The sequence below is a fragment of the Terrapene carolina genome, unplaced genomic scaffold (genome assembly GCF_002925995.2).
Source record: "Terrapene carolina triunguis isolate 2854851 unplaced genomic scaffold, T_m_triunguis-2.0 Scaffold643, whole genome shotgun sequence".
NCBI classification, from domain to species: Eukaryota; Metazoa; Chordata; order Testudines; family Emydidae; genus Terrapene; species Terrapene triunguis.
The window spans coordinates 1261-20015 of NW_020664994.1; the positions used below are offsets into that span (position 1 = coordinate 1261).

Below are 18755 nucleotides of genomic sequence, written 5' to 3' on the forward strand. Positions count from 1 at the left end.
TATTCCTACCCTTTGTTTCTTGACTTTTAACCAGTTACCAATCCATGACAGGACCTTCCCTCTTATCCTGTGGCAGCTTACTTTGCTTAAGAGCCTTTGGTGAGGGACCTTGTCAAAGGCTTTCTGAAAATCTAAATACACTATATCCACTGGATCCCCCTTGTTCACATGCTTGTTGACCCCTTCGAAGAGTTCTAGTAGATTGGTGAGGCGTGATTTCCCTTTACAAAAGCTGTGTTGACTCTTCCCCAATAAGTTATATTCATCTATGTGTCTGACAATTTTGTCCTTTCCTATAGTTTCAATCAGTTTGCCCGGTACTGAAGTCAGGCTTACAGGCCTGTAATTGCCGGGATCACCTCTGGAGCCTTTTTAAAAATTGGCATCACATTAGCTATCCTACAGTCATCTGGTACAGAAGCTGATTTAAATGATAGGTTACAGACTACAGTTAGTAGTTCTGCAATTTCACATTTGAGTTCCTTCAGAACTCTTGGGTGAATCCCATCTGGTCCTGGTGACTTATTGCTGTTTAATTTGTCAATTTGTTTCAAAACCACCTCTAATGACACCTCAATCTGGGACAGTTCCTCAGATCTGTCACCTAAAAAGAATGGCTCAGGTTTGGGAATCTCCCTCACATCCTCAGCCGTGAAGACCGATGCAAAGCTCATCCAGAAGTTATCACCAGAAGTTGTCTCTGTCCTTTGTCATGCAGGATGGTCAGAATGGTCCCTTCTGGCTTTAAAACCTACCAATCTATAACCAGAATAATGCAAATGACCAGGGAGACAGAGGGGTCGAGGTCAGGAAGAGTCTGAGGCTGAGACCGTTCCAGGGTGGGAGCAGCGACCGTGCCGGGGAGGGGGCAGCGACCGTGCCGGTGAGAGTAAAGCCCTAACCGAGAAAGGAAAGGGTGGATTTTTGATGGGTGATGGATTGTTGGCTGGTACAGCTTGTAAAAGGGAACCTGAAAAAGGTGACTGTGATTTGCTGGGAGTAGCTCAGTGTAGTGTGGAGAGCAGCAGTTTACCTGGTAAGGAAGCTGCCCGACTCTCCCAGTCTTTGTCTGTAACCAGCCCTGTGTGCTGGGACAAGGGAGAGGAAGGCAGGGAAAGTTTGGATGGGCCTAGGCAGCCTGGTGAGCTGATGGTTTGTCTAGTCAGCAGTTTGGGAAGGCCAGGATAGTGGTAGATGAGTGTCCCTATCCCTTACCTTGCGTCTGATGAAGTGGGCATTCACCCACGAAAGCTTATGCTCCAATACTTCTGTTAGTCTCAAAGGTGCCACAGGACCCTCTGTTGCTTTTTACAGATTCAGACTAACACGGCTACCCCTCTGATACCTATCCCTTACCTGTTACCTGTGTGGAGAATTGTGACCGTGAAGGGAATGTGCCTGTGTCTGTCAGGGGTATTGACTTGCCTATGGAGGGAGCTACCCCAGTCTCCAAGCAGTTGTCTGTGTACAGCCCTGTGTGCTGGGACAAGGGAAATGAGATCCCGAGCTGTGTGTCTGCTAAAGGAGAATGTGTCTGTGACGAAGTGGGGGATTTTCTTGTTTTTTCCTTGTTTTCCAATGGTTTGCATGCAGAGCGGGTGGGACTCAGTGTCCCTGGGTGTTACTGGTTTAATGAGGTGAGGGGAGAGGGAGTTTGTTGGTACAGAGGACCGGAGAGGGGACTTGGGACCCCAGCCGATGGCCTGGAGGATGGACACCTCAGCGACTGGTGACCTGACGACCGGGAGGCCCAGCTCAGGAGTCGCAGCCGGTTCTGGCCAGTGGGAGGACAATGGGCTGTGGAGAGAGGACCCCAGTGACCTGACCAGCCGGTTCCAGCCAGAGGGGCCACAGGACAGAAGAGAGGAGAGGAGGCCCAGGGGACCCTGTTTTCCTGGAGAGAAGACAATGGGGATTGGACAATTGAGGACTGGTCCTGCTTTGACCAGGGGCTTGGACTAGATACCTCCTGAGGTCCCTTCCATCCCTGACATTCTGTGATTCTAAGACTCGTGCCTGGCAGAGCCCAGCAGGGCTCTGTGGAAGGGGCAGCCGGGCAGCAACCATGTGGCTGGGAACCCCCCACCAGTCTCAGGCAGCCCCTCCGGGCTTCAGGGCCAGGCCCTACAGCCACCAGGCAGCCCCTGGGGATTCAAGCCAGTCGCCCCAGCCCCAGGTTTGGGCTGTGTGGGGCCTGCAGACACGGGCTGGCGCTGCCCTGTGCTGGGACCAGGGGCTTGGAGCTGGGCGCAGGGTGTGTGTGGGGTGTACAGACATGAGCTGGCGCTGCCCTGTGCTGGGGCCGGGGGCTCAAGGCTGGGCACAGGGTGGGGACCATGGGCTGGCACTGCCCTGCACTGCCCTGCACTGGGGGGGCTCGGGGCTGGACACGGGGGGTGGGGAGGGGGGCCTGCAGATATGGGCCGGCACTGCCAGGGTTCGGGGCTGGGCACAGGGATGTGGGGTCTGCAGACATGGACTGGCGCTGCCCTGAGCTGTGGGGGCTCGGGGCTGGCCACGGGGGCAGGGGGGGGACCTGCAGACATGGGCCGGCACTGCTGGGGCTCGGCACAAGGGTGTGTGGGGCCTGCAGACACAGGCCGGCACTGCCCTGCGCTGGGGGGGGGCTCGGGGCTGGACACGGGGGGGTGTGGGGTCTGCAGACACGGGCTGGCGCTGCCGGGGTTCGGGGCTGGACACGGGGAGTGTGGGATCTGCAGACGTGGGCCGGCACTGCCCTGCGCTGAGGGGGGCTCGGGGCTGGACACAGGGTGTGTGGCTGCTGCTGGCTTGGTTCCTTCCTGGGGCGTGCGTGCAGCGTTCAGCCGGCCCACGCTGGCTGCGGGGCCCTGGCTTTCCTGACACCTCAGCCCCAGGGGGACGACCTGGCTCCAAATCAGCTGCCAACGCCAGCAGGGCTGCAGGAGGGGAGGAAGCCCAGCCCGCGTGTCCCGGCCTCGCTGAGCAGTGCAGGGCGGGCGCCGATACGCGCCCTGCTCCAGGGACCAGCTAATCTGCTGCACAGATGAGAAATCAGGTGTAGAGCTGGGAGAGAACCCAGGAGTCCTGACTGCTGCCCCACCCCCACTCTTACCACTAGCCCCCTGCTCCCAGGGCTGGGCTAGAACCCAGGAGTCCTGGCTCCATGCCCCACACCCTCCTGCTCTAACCACTAGCCCCCACTGCCCCCCAGGGCGGGGCTAGAACCCAGGAGTCCTGGCTCCATGCCCACCCCTCCCCATTGTGTGCCGGGCAGAGGCGTGGGAGTGACTCAAAGGTCCCCGGTTCGTCCCCTGCAGAGGAAGTGACTGTTGCCGGTCCCGGCCCGGAGCTCAGTTGACCCGGAGCTCAGTCGAGGCGCGATGGGGAACCTGCAGGGAGTGCTGCACGAGCCCGCCCACACCTGTGCCCTCAGCCTCTGCTCCCGGCAACGGGGCTCCGTGCCCGAGGACGGCGCCGGCTGCGCCAAGGCCAGGTAAGGGCTGAGGGGACACCGGGGTGAGCTGCCCTGCCCTGCCCACAGCCCCGTTCGCCCAGGCCCTGGCACTGGGCTGGCAGTCAGGGGGGCTGGGCTCCAGTTCCTGCTCTGCCACATGCTCCCCACGGGACCCTGGGCCGGGGGTGACGGCCCAGCCCTGACCCCTGCCCCCTGGGGAGCAGACACCCGACGGCGGGGAGATGACCAGACGCTGCGTGACGGAGACCGGAAAAGGGTCCCCGAGAGATGGGTTTGAGAGACAGAACCTCCAGCGACCCCGAGTCCCTCCCCGACAGCACCCCCACTGACCCCCTAGAGGGAGGGGAGCTGCTGGGGGGGCAGGAGCAGCGCTGCTAAAGGGCAGGAGGGGAGCTGCTGGGGCGGCAGGAGGAGGGGGGCAGGAGGGGTGCTGCTGGGGAGGGGGGAGGGGTGCTGCTGGGGGGGACAGGACGGGAGCTGCTGGGGCGGCAGGAGGATCGGGGCAAGAGGGGCGCTGCTGGGGAGGGGAGGAGGGGCGCTGCTGGGGGGGGCAGGAGGGGGGCTGCTGGGGGGGGGGGGGGGGGGGGGCAGGGGGGGGGCTGCTGGGGGTGATGCTCTCACACAGGGTCCCCTTGCTGACTGTGCCCCCCCTCTACTGCCCCCAGCTCTGTGCCTGTCCGCCCCATTGAGCCCCCAAGATACTCACGGATCAAGAACTGGGAAGTGGGTACCATCGCCTACGACACGCTCAGTGCCCAGGCCACGCAGGTGAGGGCGGCGCCGTGGGGCACGTGGGGTGGGGGATGGGACCCAGGCCTGTGGGAGGGGGCTGCAGGTGGGCTTGAGGAGCTGTCACCAATCGGCTGGGTGCCAGGCTGCTGGGGGGAGTCCAAGCCTCTGGCTCCCTGCATCTCGGGGGGCTGTAAACCTCGGGGGCCTGACCAGAGCTCAGCTGGGTGCGTCCAGCCAGAGCCCCTGCAGCTCCTGAGACGGGCGGCTGGCCTGGAGGCTGCCCCTGGCCTGGGCCCCGCTGGGCCTGGCCCCTCGTTCCCGACCCCATTGTCCTGCTCCAGCTCTTCCACCGACCCTGGGCGCACAGTCGGGAATCGTCTCCCTCAGGAGTGGCTGACACGCCATGTCCTCGCGGGTCCTCTGCCCGCCCTGTCCCGGACTCCCAGGACTCGGCTCTCTCGGCTCCGTACGATCCCCGGGGGAAACCCCGTCAGGGCGACAGCCCTTCTCGGGGGGCCACTCTCTCTCGGGGTTAAGCCCCTTGTTCTCCTGGGCCTGCACCTCTGAGCCTCCAGCAGCCTGGCTCTGCCGTGGGCCCCCAGTGCTCCCACCCCCAGAGGCAGCAATACCCCCCCCGATCTCCCCACTCCCAGACGGAGCAATACACCCCCCGATCCCTCCCAGAGGGAGCGATGCCCCCCCCCATCTCCCCACCCCCCAAAGGGGACAATGCCCCCTGTTCTCTAGACCGGAGCAACTCTCAGCCAGCGTAACACAGGAGGATTTATTGAGAGTTGAACACAGCACAGGAAACTCTCCGGGCCTCAGGCCTGGCCTCCCTCAGCCCAGCACATCCCAGTCTCCCTGCATCCAGGTGGGCTCTGCCTGCTCCCCCCCTCCAGCCCCGAGCCCCCCTGCTCCCAGCTGGGCATCTGAGATCCCCGGCCCCAGGCTCCCGCCTCTGTCCATTGTCTTCTCTCCAGGGAAACAGGGTCGTAAACTGGGGCCTCCTCTCCTCGCTTCTGTCCTCTGGCTGGAACCGGCTGGTCAGGTCACTGGGTCCTCACTCTGCAGCCCATTGTCCTCCCACTGGCCAGAACCGGCTGATTGCCAAGCTGGTTGCTAGGTCCCCCATCTCCCAGCTGTTGTCCGGGGTCCCGACTGCTGGGCGAGGTCACACCAACAAGCCCCACGCCCACCCCCACCCCTTCGTTACACACGCAGCACACAGGGAAACTGAGGCACACACCGTATTCATGCAAAACACTAAGAAAATCCCCCACTTCATCCCCCCTCCAGTCTGAACTGAGTGGGGTCACTCCAGCCGTTGCCTGGGGAAGTTCAGTGCCCCCACTCCGGGACAAAGCGTTGGCTAGAACGTTTGAACTTTTATCAACATGGATCACGTCCATCTCATAACCCTGGGGGATCAGACCCCATCGCAGGGCTGGGCATTAGCCCCGTCAGTTGGTGCAGCCCAGCCCTGCGTCTGAGCTTCTCCAAGTCTGGGTCTACCCCTGGGTTACAGCCTCCTTCTGTGCACAGAGCGCCCGGCACTGGTCCAGACTTCCCCGACCGGCTCTCCCTTCTCACACAGACCTGCCATCCATGAGAGACCTGGGCCTGCTTCTTGCTTTGAGAAATGGGCCACTCTCTGATCCCCCTCACCTTGGCCGGCTCTGGCTTTAGACGGACGTTTCCCGCCTTGTGGCCCAGGTACGACGCCTCTGCCATCCCCACCTTCCCCTTCCAGTCTCTATAGTCGTCCAGCATCCTGGTGTCCCAGCTCCTCCTCACCGGGGGACACGGTTCTCCCCGGCTGGCCTGAAGACACTCTCCCGGGCACACCCCTCCACCCCCCTCAGGAACTGATCCCCCAGGCGCTGGGAGGTGGCAGGTGCCCCCTTGAGGCTGACAGGCAGGACCAGGAACCCCAAAAGCCCCATGGGGTGATGGGAGCAGATTCCAACCCAGCATCTGGGTGCCAAGGTACCAGCCAGTAGCCTTTGGTGAGGTCCCTGGAGTGAGGTCACTTGTTTAGGATCTTGTCAGGCCGAGGCATGGGGCAGGCATCGGACACGGTGACGGCATTGCGCTTCCGAGAGTCCACACACAGTCTGATGGACCCGGCCTTGGGGACCAGCCCCACGGGAGAGGCCCAGGGCTGGTGGGTGGCTGGACCTCCCCTAGAGCCAGCGTGTCTCTGACCTCTCTCGCCCGGGCCTGGGCTGTTTCCCGGTGACTGGGAATGGAGAACACCTGGTGGGGGGGGGTGTTTTGTCTCCCCTTCCCCGTGGACAGCTAGACTAGTGGGCCCAGGCTGGCTGGGGGGCAGCTGCGGGCAGGGGTTGGCTGGGCAGAGGGGGCTTGATTCCAGCGGGAGGCTGGCTCCTGTCTCAGGGAAGAGACCCACTGGGGACCCCCCCGGCCTTCTCTTCCCCGTGCCCACACACAACCAGCACCCACTGCTCCCTGTCAACGTGTGGCTTCTTGTGTCCACATGGGACATGCGCCCGAGTGGGCTGCGCCAGGACATGACTCACCTCCTTCTGCTGGTTCATGATTTCACAGGGCCCATCCCAGGCGCCCTTCGCATGGAGCCGAGACCCCTCCCCTGGTCCCTGGTGCCAGAGGAGCCAGCACGCTGTCGTGCCAGCCCCTCTGCTTCCCTTGGGCCCTGGCTCGTTTCTTCCTGGCCAAGCCCATGGGCTCAGTGAGCTTTCCCCGGGACGTACTCCACCCCCAATTCCCATTCGTCTTCCCCTCCCAGTCTCACTTCCCTTCCATACACCACTGGCCCCCCTGATGTTTACAGGGAGGGACATGGTACTTCTGGGGAACCACCAGCTGCCCCCTGATCCCACAAGGTTCAGTTTTCCCGGTACCAGATCCCTTTGCTTACAGGGATCTTTCCCTGCAGTTCTTCCCCAGGGTCTTGCAACACTGGGGCCCACAAGGGCCCTCAGCTTCTTCAAGGAGGGATTCTTCTGCTGCTCGGTCTGGAGCTCAGCTGCTGGGTTTGGGCCCAGCCCTCGTTGGCTGTGCCTCAGTTTCCCCACCTCAGGACAAAGCCTCGTTCCCAGCCCTGTTAAGCACGGTTCCTGGTAATCGCCTCCCCCCATTGGAGGTTCCACACATTGCCGGTGCCAGGCCAAGCACCACCCCCCTCCCTTCAGCCACAGCCAAGGACCAGGGCGCTGTCTGGCCAGGTCTCCAATCCATCCCCCATCCGCACCTCCGCAGGTCGTGCACCCCAACCACTCTGGGCCCCCCATTTCAGATGTATCTTCGCTACAGGACCTTAACCGGGGGCCTGACCACCCCTCCCCCCCCAGGGCTAGGTATGCATTGCACACTACTGGGTCTAGGTCCACCCAGGGGTCTGGCTACAGACAAGCAGGTAACCTGGACTTCACAGGGGAAATTCCCTCCTCCCCACCGGCCGGGCCATTCAGCTGTTCACTAGCTCCAGCCCTCTCTGCCTTCCAGTCTCTGGGGTCCGTTCTTTGGCCGTTACCGGAGCCTGTCCCAAGTCCCCAGCTACCAGCCCCCCTTCCACCCCCCCCCCCCCCCCCCTCCGCCCAGGGATCGGAGCGGGGACAGGGCGAATGGCTGTGTATCTGGGAGCTCTCCCCCTCAGTCCCTCAGCATCTACCACACCGAGTTCTCAGTCCCAGAATGTCTCCACCCCATGAATATCTCCCAGCTGGTCCCCTCCTGCCGCTCCCACGGGGGATCAGAGGGGCTGAGTCCAGGGGGTACACGCAGACCTATCTGCTGGGCTTGGGGTGGAAGCCCGTCTGCCACTCCTCCCTGGCCAGCTCTGCCCCCAGGACCTGCCTGGGTGACCACTTTCTCCAAAGGGACAGAGCTGAGGGACAGACAAACAGCTGAGAGAGCCGGTATTGTGGGCTCTCTCTGGCCAAGATCTCCTTTATCTTTGGGCACTGCACCACCTAGTGCCTTTTGCCCACAATAATTACATCCCTCCACCCCTCGGGTCCCATGGAGGGGCTGCCTGCTCCAGCATTCATGGGCTCCCCACATTGGGCTTCCTAGAGTCCCACCTCCGAGAGGTCTCTGGGTGACTCCCCTTCTGAGTCCCGGACTTGGGTCTCCCCCCACCCCAGATCTGCTGTTTATAAGCTCGTTTGCCAGCGCACCTGGTCCACTAACCACATCTCAAAGTCTGGGGGGGCAGACGTTAAACAGCTGCTCCAATCCCGGCAGATGATCCACGCCCTCTGCGGTAGTGGCCCCGCACCCTTTCCCCACAGGCGGGGGTATTCTTCCAGCAGGGTGGTGATCTCCTTGCCGGGGACGCCTGGGGTCTTGCGCACACCCCGGAATCTTTTCCTATCTGCCAGCGATAAAACGAGGGGACTGAAGGAACCAGCAAGGAAAGGGACCTGGTACGTCTGTGCAGGGGGAGAGGGCTGAGCGTGGGGACGGTCACCCCGGGGCAGCTGATTGCCCGGCTGGTCCGAGGAGCAAGTTCCAGATCCCAGCAGGCTCCCAGGCTGCCCGGAGAGCTGGGGAGCAGCAGGGGGTCCGGGACCCAGTTCCCCAGCCAGGAGGGGCGCTTCCCAGCTGGGTTCCCCCCAGTGGATGTGAAGAGATGGGAACTGGTGCTGAAAGTGAAGGAGCTGGAGCTGTAGGAGCGGAGGCTAGGTGACCGCTCGGAGCAGTGAGAACAGGAACTGGACTTGGAGGAGAGGCAGGCCAAGAGGACTTGCTGTGGGGTAAGTGGGGAAGGACCCAGATGTCAGTTCAGCAGGAAGCCCGGGGTTAGATGCTGACAGATGTTTGGCTGAGTGTTCAGCCCCCTGGGTTGCCAGGTGTCCATGTCCGGGCGATTGGATTTGCCGTTGTCTCACTGAGATGGGGACTAGGCCCAGCCAGGGGAACCTGCGCCTGTGTCTCTGCCGGCCCTGAGAGCAGACAGGCCCCTCCCCTCCCCCCCCAGGCAACAAGGGAGCGTATGGGGAAACTGAGGCACAAACAGGACTCAGAAAAATATTCCCACTGCATCACATCTCTTCCCCCGGCGAGGCAGGACTGAGCAGGGTCATTTTAACCAGCGACCTGGGGAAGTTCGACCCCCCCCAGTGTTACCCCCCCAGGCCGCAGCATCGTTCCCGTCCCCTGGGCACTGTCCTAGCCGGCACGTCCAGGGTTCTCCCGGCACAGGTGCTAGTCATTCAGCCTCGATTCTCACACACGGCTCAGAGCAGGGTCACGTCCTCCCTGAGCTCTGGGCAGATCGATGGCACCAGCAGGGGGTGCAGGAGGAGGTTTCCTCTGCCCCCCCCAGCCCGTTGTCACCCCAAAACCTTTGGCTTTGACACTGGGCTGGGGTCCTGCCATGGCCCGTCCCCCTCGCCTGCCAGGCTGTGAGGGGGGCAGTGAGCCGCCTGCCTCCGTGGGTCACCGTCCCGGCCGCCCCCTGGGCTGTCCTGAGCCTGAGCCTGGGGTAGGGAGTGACCCCAGGACATGGGTCCTTGACCCAGCCCTAGCTCCAGGCTCTGGTGCCCCAGGGGCTGGGGAGGCCGGGGCCCCGCTGGAGCCGTGTCCCACCCCAGGCTGTGCATCTGCCAGGCCCCCAGGCCTGTGGGTTCACCTGTTCCCCTCGCCCCAGGGCAGAGTCTCTCTGCCCCCCGCCCTCGAGAGCTGGGATTCGGAACCTGCTGCAGCCCTGGCCAGTGGCCACCCTGACCGGGGTCTCTGTGCCCAGCAGTGACCCCCCCCCCCCCGGGGCCTCTCTCACCCCGGGACAGGCCAAGCCCTGACCGGGTCTGCCCACGCTCGGCGGGGGGCTCTGCCCCTGCTCCCCGGGAGGGCAGGCCGGGCGCCGGCTGCCTCGGGCACAGCCTGAGCCCATGTGACAGTCTGCGTGGGGCGCTGGGGGGGCCCTTCCTCTGCTCCCCCTGGCCTAGGCCCCCCCGAGCAGGGACGTTGGCACAGCTCCCCCTGCCCCCCCCCGAGCGTTTGCAGGGACACCCCCAGGCGGAGCCCCTGGCTGGTGCGGGGCCAACCCTGGGCTGAGCTTGGGCTCAAAGTGACTCAGTCAGTCCCAGCCGGTGTCCTGGCGACCCCCAACTACCAGCCCCCGCCCCCGGGCTGCCAGGGGTCTGAGCCGGGGGCAGGGCAAAGTGCTCCACGTCTGGGCCCTTCACCCAGGTCACAGCCCTTCAGCATCGGGTGGGGCTGCCCCAGCCGGGGGGTGGCAAGGGGTCTCTCTGCCCCCGAATCTCCCCACCCCAGGCCTGTCTCCCCATTGACCACTCCATGCCACTGCCCGGGGCCTGAGCTCAGGAGAGTCCAACCGGCCCTGGGCCCTGGGGCTGGAGTGGGGGCCCGTCTGTCACCCCTGTGCCCCGAGGAGCTGGCTGCCGGCTGCTTTCCCCCCACGATCCCTCACACGCCGCGGCCTGGGCTGGCCAGCGTGTGACTGGGCCCCTCTGTCCTGGGCACTCACCAGGTTAACTCTTCCCAGGGCCCCTGGTTCATCGACCCTCCGACCTGGCGCCCACTTCGGCGCTGGTTCTCACCAACCTCCCAGCTCAGCTCTCCATGGGCCTGCGGGGGTCTGGCCGCGTCGGCCCCTCCCCCACTTCTGGGGCGCCCCACTGGTCCCTTTCCCAGCACCCATGCTTAGGCCAGTCCCACTGGGTCTCTCCTCATCCCCGGACCTACTGTCCCCAGACTGCTCTGCCAGCCGGCCTCCTCGGGCTCCTGTCCGCTAGCCGTGGGGCCAGATCTCACTGTACAAACCCCGCACCCCATCTGCAGAGAGATCCGCCCAGCAGGCTGCCGGCTTCTATGTAGTCACACCGGGGTCTTCTGCACCCCCAAAACCGTTTCCCATGAGCCTCCGGGGCCTGGAGCCTTTGTGAACAGGTCATAGTCCCCTGTCTCCACCGCCTCCGTCTGGCTGGGCGCCTCTCTGCCTGGGCGGCATGTGCACCCCCCATTCGGGGAGGCGAACCCCCCGCCCCGCCTCTATGGCCGTGGGGCCGAACGAGGGGGTGAGACAGCGGAGCCGGTCTGCAAGGCCAGCCTGGTTCAAATCCCAGGCCTTTCCAAAGGCAGTGAGGTCAGCACCTGTAGCCCCCCCCCGTTAAACTGGGGCCTTTCCCCACATACCCCTAGTGGGGCCTCTTGCCCCTCGGCTTCTCCAGCTCCAGTTGTTGCTGCTTCTCATGCTCTAGTAGCTGCTTTGCTCTCGGCTCCAACTCCCAGCGCTTCAAACTGTCAAGGGGGAGCCTGGCCGTGAAGACCCCCTGCTGGACAGGGAACCAGGTCTCGTGGACACCCTGCTGCTGCCTCTGCTGCTTCCAGACCCGCTTGGAACCTCGCTGGGTCTGGAACCGGCTTCTTGGACCAGCCATCTGTCTCCAGCCATGCCTTCAGCTGCGCCTTGGCTGTCTCCCTGCCCAGGATTGCGATGACCGTAGGGAGGGGGTTGCACGCCATTGTCTTGCTGTTTCCTTTGACTACCCTTGGTTTACTGCTGCAAAGGACTCCTGGTGGAGTCAGCATCCCACCGCTGGCACCAGCTGTCATGGATCCGCAGGGTCGGTGCTCCCCTCCTTGCACTAACCTGTCCTGCCCCACTCCTCCTTGCCTTGTCCCACCCTGCTCTGACCCTTCCTGCCCTGCCCTGCCCCCTGGTCCCACTCCCTGCCAGGGACTGACCTGCTCCCACCCTGCACCTCCCTTTTGCTGAGCCTGTTGAGTGGCTGCTCCTGTGCAGCCTCTCTAGGCAGGCCTGGAGGACCCACCTCGCTGCTCCTTTCAGGAGTGGGGCGATGGCGAGGCAACTGTTTCCACCCAAAGTGTAGCCGTGCCTGGTGGACATAAACATATTACAAAACTTCCCCACTCCTCACAGGCATTGGGAAGAAGGATGGGGGGATCCCAGGGCTGGGCTAGCAGGGGGCTGTGGGTCAGGACTGAGGGGCACCGGCAGGGCTGTGGAGGGGGGATCCCAGGGCTGGGCTAGCAGCGGGCTGTGGGTCGGGGTACTGGTGGGGGGAGGGGGGCCCTGCAGCACCGGAGCTGGGGTCCATACTGGGTGTGACTCCAATAGTCCCCAGCCTCAGCTCTGTCTGTCTGTCTGTGCTCCAGGAGCTGCCCTGCAGTGGGAAGCGGTGTCTGGGCTCCCTCTTGTTCCCCAAGAAGATGGTTTGCCAGGCAGATGAGGGGCCCCCACCCAAGGAGGAGCTGCTGCCCCTGGCCCGGGACTTCATCCACCAGTACTACAGCTCCATCAAGCGGTGAGTGCCCCCCCACCGCCCGCAGGGACTGCCAGACGGCCAGAAGGGAAGCCCAGCGCGGAGGGGCGGGGGGGCTTTTCATAAACAACCAGCAAACCCCTCCAAAGCCCAGGGCTCGGGGGCGGAATTCAGCTGCCCAGACCCCGCTGGGGAAATAACACAGCGGGGCCATATCCTGCGCTGGAGGCAGCTTCCTGCTGCAGGGGGGAGAAGGCCCCTGAGGAGAGGCTGCTCTGCCTGGGACTGGGACAATAGGGAGGAGCTGTTGGGAATTTGAAATGGGAAGAAGGATCCCGCAGGATCAGTTCTGGGGCCGGTTCTGTTCAATATCCTCGTCACTGACCTAGATCATGGCACAGAGACTCCACTTACAATTGTCACGGACTCCCAGGACTCGGGCTCTCTCAGCTCCGTGTGGTCCGTGGGGGGAACCCCCTTCAGTGCGACAGCCCTTCTCGGGGGTCCACTCTCTCTCGGGGTCCGGCCCCTCCACCCCCTGGAACCGCACCTCTCTGAGCCTTAGCACGCCTGTCTCTGCCGTGGACCCCCTCAGGGAGTCCCCTCGCTCTGGACCCCCTGGGCCTCCACCCCCAGAGGGAGCAATGCCCCCCCGCCCCAGTCTCTAAACCAGCGTGACTCTCAGCCAGCATAAAGCAGGAAGGTTTATTGAGCATCTGAACCCAGTATGGGAAACTCTCCAGGCCTCAGGCCTGGCCTCCCTCAGCACAGCACACCTAGGTCTGTCCCGCATCCAGGGGGGGCTCTGCCTGCTCTCTCCCCCCAGCCCAGAGCCCCCCTGTAACGATGCTGCCTCTAGCGGGACACTTCTGAGAATATCAATTCAGGACAAATTGCTTAGAGCAGGGCAGTCACAGTAAAGGTTTCCTTTACTTCTAAGGCACCAAACCAGCGAGACAGAGAGGACTTCAGTCTCACCCCACTGGCTAACCACAAGTCACACAAGCAATTCCCTTAGTCACTCCAGTTTCCCAGTATCACCACCCCCAGTGCCACTCGTTATGGGGACGAATGGTTATGAAAACCAATACCCCAGTAAAAGAAAAAAGTTTCTCCCGATCCCAAAGGACCAAGCCCCAGATCCAGGTCAATATACAAATTAGATCTGACCCACAAATCACGCTGTTGCCAATCCCTTAGAATCTAAAATCTAGAGGTTTATTCATAAAAGGAAAAAGATCTAGATGAGCTAAAATTGGTTACATGGAATCAATTACATACACTCATGGCAAAGATCTTGGTTCAGGCTTGTAGCAGTGATGAAATAAACTGCAGGTTCAAAATCAAGTCTCTGGAACATCCGCAGCTGGGATGGGTCATTCAGTCCTTTGTTCAGAACTTCAGTTTGTAGCAAAGTCCCTCCAGAGGTCAGAAGCAGGATTGAGGACAAGTTGGAGGAGATGCAGCAGCCTTTTATAGTCTCTTGCCATGTGGCCTGTGCTTCCTTTGTTCCAAACACAAGCTGCCCAGCACATGGCATAGAAATACCTCAGAGTTCTGTCCATAGGCCTGTCCCTGCCTTGCTGAGTCACAAGGTCTATCTGCAGAAGCAGAGCACAAGTTTGAAATACAGACAGGATAGAGCCAATCCTTGTAACTTTAAATACAAAACCGATCCATGCACCCAGATAGCATAATCATAACCAGCCAACCAGAACCTTGTCTTAGGCACCTTATTTGACCCCCTTTATACAAGATTTGGTGCCACTACAGGACCTTGGTTGCATCAATGATCTATACGGTCCCTGTTCATGTCAATAACGTCACTCCCCCCTTCCAGCGGGGCATCCTTTATCACCGCCCCCCAAGTCCCACCTCTGTCCTTTGTCTTCTGTTCCAGGTAAACAGGTCGCCTGGGCCTCCTCTCTTCCTCTCTCAGCCGTCCTTTGTTCCCCTCTGGCTGGAACCGGCTGGTCAGGTCACCGGGGTCCTCTCTCCACAGCCCATTGTCCTCCCACTGGCCAGAATCGGCTGTGACTCCCGAGCTGGGACCTCCCGGTCACCAGGTCACCAGTCGCTGGGGTATCCGTCCTCCAGGCCATTGGCTGGCCCTCTGAAACAACAAACTCCCTCTCCCACCACCTCATTTAACCAGTAACACCCAGGGAAACTGAGTCCCACCCGCTCTGCATGCAAACCATTGAAAAAAACAAGAAAACCCCCTGTTTCATCACACAAGTGCTTTGGAGGATAGGATTAAAATTCAAAATGATCTGGACAAACTGGAGAAATGGTCTGAAGTAAATAGGATGAAATTCAATAAGGACAAATGCAAAGTGCTCCCCTTAGGAAGGAACCATCAGTTGCACACGTACAAAGCGGGAAATGACGGCCTAGGAAGGAGTCCTGCGGAAAGGGATCTGGGGGTCATAGTGGATCACAAGCTAAATATAAGCTGTATTAGCAGGCGTGTTGTTGTGACAGTCACAGGCCTGATGCTCTGAATGGAGCCAGCCAGGAGTCTGCGTAGCGTGACTCCTTTCAGGGTCACCTGGTCGCATCCCCCTCCTGCTTCTCAGTTAACGAGGGGCATCTGCCATCCCTTACGTGCAGGCAGCTGGAGCCTCCTCACGTGGCCCCGAGGGTCTCAGCAAAAGTCACACACCTTTATCCCCACCACTCAGGCATTGGTGCAATACACAGGGAAACTGAGGCAAACACAGTATTCATGCAAAACAGTTAGACTCACATACAGCATAACCAGGGAAAACCCACTTTGTTACAGTTATAAGCAGGACATGAGAAGTCATTCTTCCGCTCTACCCTGCTCTGATACGGCCTCAACTGGAGTATTGTGTCCAGTTCTGGGCGCCACATTTCAGGAAAGATGTGGAGAAATTGGAGAAAGTCCAGAGAAGAGCAACAGAACTGATGAAATATCTAGAAAACATGACTTATGGGGGAAGATTGAAAAAACTGGGTCTGTTTGGTCTGGAGCAGAGAAGACTGAGAGGGGACATGAGAACAGTTTTCAAGTACATAAAAGGTTCTTACAAGGAGGAGGGAGGTAAATTGTTCTCGTTAACCTCTGAGGACAGGACAAGAAGCAATGGGCTTAAACTGCAGCAAGGGAGGTTTAGCTTGGACGTTAGGAAAAACCTCCTAACTGTCAGGGTGGTTAAGCACTAGAATAAATTGCCCAGGGAGGTCGTGGAATCTCCGTCACTGGAGGTTTTTAAGAGCAGGTTAGACAAAGATGGTCTAGATCAGTGGTTCTCAACCAATTAGCACACAGCTGCAGCCCAGCTGTGTGCTAAAGGTCGCAGGGCCCGCGTGGCTGGGTTCCAGGATGCCAGGCTGCCCCATCAGCATGGAGGGATCTGGGGCTGCTAGGCGGCCACAGAAGCTAAATTGCAGCAGAGTCTCTTTTTATCAGGGTCGATGGCCTGTAGACCAATAGATATTTTGCTGATCTATCTTCCAAATCAGCTATAATATGGACATCGGCTAATGCTTGTTCAGTCCATGGGCTCTGCCCAAACTTTTGCAAAATTTTCTTAATGCATGTGAGACGGTGCTGCCCGTGGGAGCCAGCTGAGGTCACTCAATCAGGGTGAACTGCAAACAGAACGGGGCAGACAAACCCCAAACACTGGTGGATATTCCAATACTTAGATTTACCAACCAGCCCAACCCAGCTTCTGTATTACCTCACTGGTTACTCAGAAGTCCAAACAACGCAGTTCCCTTAAAGTGCCCAGCCTCAGGCCTCCGTCCAGACACACCTGTCAGATATGATGATGATTACTGAAAATCTGATCTCATCATATAAAAGAAAAGGTTCTTCCAACCCCAAAGGATCAGCCACATACCCAGGTTCAATTATAACTTAGATCTTGCCCAAAATACACGCTATAGCCAATTCTTATTAAGTAAACTAAAATTTATTATAAAAGAAAAGAGAGAGAGTGTTGCTTAAAAGATCAATACACAGACAGACTTGAATCCAATTCTTGAGGTTCAGATACATAGCAGAGATGAGCTTGTAGTTGCCAAAACTCCTTTCAGAAATAGTCCAGAGGTTATAGTCCAATGTCCATATTCAGGGTGACTCCAGTCAGTGACTGTGGATCTCAATCCTTGTGGCTTAAGGTTTCCCCCTCTTGAAACCCAAAGCAGATCTGAGATGAAGCAGGATCGTGTCCCAGGGTTTTTATACATTTCCAGCAGCCTTTTGGCCTGAGAAAACAATAGGCTCAACTTTCCTTCTCCCAAACATCCTGGCAATTAGCACAGGGTAATTTATCCATTAAACAGTTCAGATACAGGTTACCTCAACCTTCAAAGAGACATAGAGACAATAATACTATTTCCCTCAAGTATCATCATAAATGTTAATATTCCTTTTTGATCTTCGAATTAAAGCTATAGCAATAGACAAGACTTGTTTGCTCACATCACAAGCCCTGAGCAAACATCTCCCCTTCTACCTCTAACAATGCCGGCTGCATTTCACAGCTCTATTCATTTACACATCTTCCTAACCAGTCTCTAAAGTTCGGCCATGGGTCAGGACAGTCTGGGAGGTAATTAACTCTTTCTGGCCCTGTCACCTTTCAATGAGCGATTCTATCACACTCAGAGCGGCGCCGCCTGGTACTTTTTTCTGCTCTTTTTGAGCTTTGTTTTTAGGGGATTCTTTTCGCCTGAACATATTTTTTTATGAATTTTCTTTATCTTTATAATGTTTCTGTGCCCAGGCCTGTGCTGGGACTTACTCTGTACCCACTAAAACCCTGCCTGACAGAGCAGGAGGGGGAACGCTAAGCCCCCTGCCTTTTGGGCTCAATCCTGCTACGACCAAGGGTATAGTCACCTGTGCAATTTTCCCCGCACAGACGGGTGGGAGCAAGGACTCTAACCCTCCCCCTTATGGCCCGGCAGTACTGCGACCGGGGGGTGTATACCTAGACAGTTTGTATATCTCTTATCTATCTAGTTTTCCCCAACAGACGGGTCAGAGCGAGGACTCTAATCCTCTCTCTATTACCCGGTATTTCTACGAGCCGGGGGGCGCACGCCTGTATGATCGATCACCTTGGGATACGGATGGGATACCTTGTAGCAATATTTATCAGTGTGTTCAACAGACACAGTGCATGTCTCCCCCTCTCGCAATTCTCCACCAAAAATGTTTTGCTTATAAGAAGCACACGGGATGTTTTTCAGGGGAAAAGGCAATACGCCGCGTTTATTGGAGATACAACAATTAGCATATGCATTTAATCACACCACACACACACACACACACACACACTGTCCCGCCAGTTGATGTTCTAGTTACCAGTCCAGAGTCCGGATCAATCTAGTGGCCAGCCAGGTTGATCACAGGTAGGGAGGAGCCGGATTCCGTCGGTCGCGACACGATGCTCCGGGGAAGTCTTGGCAGGACGAACCCAAAGTTTCATGGCAAAGCACCTGGTTTATATAGTGATTTTCCTTCATTGGGACCAATGAGTTTTGTACCATCATGCTGTAATCAATTGTTGTTTGACCAGTGCTTGTTTTTTTTAATTTTTATTTTATTATTTTGTTTTTTAATTGTTTTTAGGGAGTTACCCCAGGTTGGTTTATAGCTATCGTGTCCCCATTGATAGGTGCTTGTTTTATTTTTAGCGTTGTTAATTTGCCCTTTTTTGACATTTCAATGGGGCGGGTTGTAATTTGCTGGCGCTCTTGCATTTGGTTTTGGTTTTTTCCTAGAACATCTGGCTCGGCGATGGCCTTTACATTTATTTTTTAACACCCACATTCCTCATTCCCACACAACACAGAACTGATTTACACAGAACGTTTGAACAGGAACATCAAGTTGCGATGCACAAGAACACAATCCTGGCATTCTTTTACTTATTTTAAAATGCTGAGCCTACAACAAAGTGGTGACCCTCAAAGGTCTGTTACTGCCTTGAAATCAGCCCAGACACAGATTCCCGCTGATGCATTTTTATCAATGGCCCATTAGGCCGTTCCTTTGTGCTGTTTACAAAGGGTGGCTGGCGGGATGTGGTTAAATCCTACACCAATACATTTAAGACATGCTACATTATTATTTTTTATTTTAAATTATATTAAATTCATACATAAAATCCTACTTCTACAGTGGGTTCCGTAGCCGCCGGGCCTGCCCTGCCCCACATGGTGGGGTCCAGAGCTGCTGGGCTGCCCTGCCCTTCCCTGCTCCGAGCAGCAGGGTCCGGGGCTGCCCTGCAGTGGGGTCCGCTCTTGGCCCCACTCTGTGGAGGGGTCTCTGGGTGGGGCGGGTGCTA

General features: G+C 58.6%; 1 protein-coding gene across 1 annotated transcript; it reads left to right on the top strand.

Annotated features, from left to right (window-relative positions):
• Nucleotides 1-3359: 3359 nt before the first annotated feature.
• Nucleotides 3360-12468, top strand: LOC113408017 (nitric oxide synthase, endothelial-like; the record flags this gene model as incomplete). Its single annotated transcript, XM_029913456.1, has 3 exons — nucleotides 3360-3475; nucleotides 4123-4225; nucleotides 12320-12468. Coding segments are annotated over exons 1-3 (365 nt in total), but the record flags the coding sequence as incomplete, so codon positions are not given.
• Between the last annotated feature and the right edge of the window lie 6287 nt (nucleotides 12469-18755).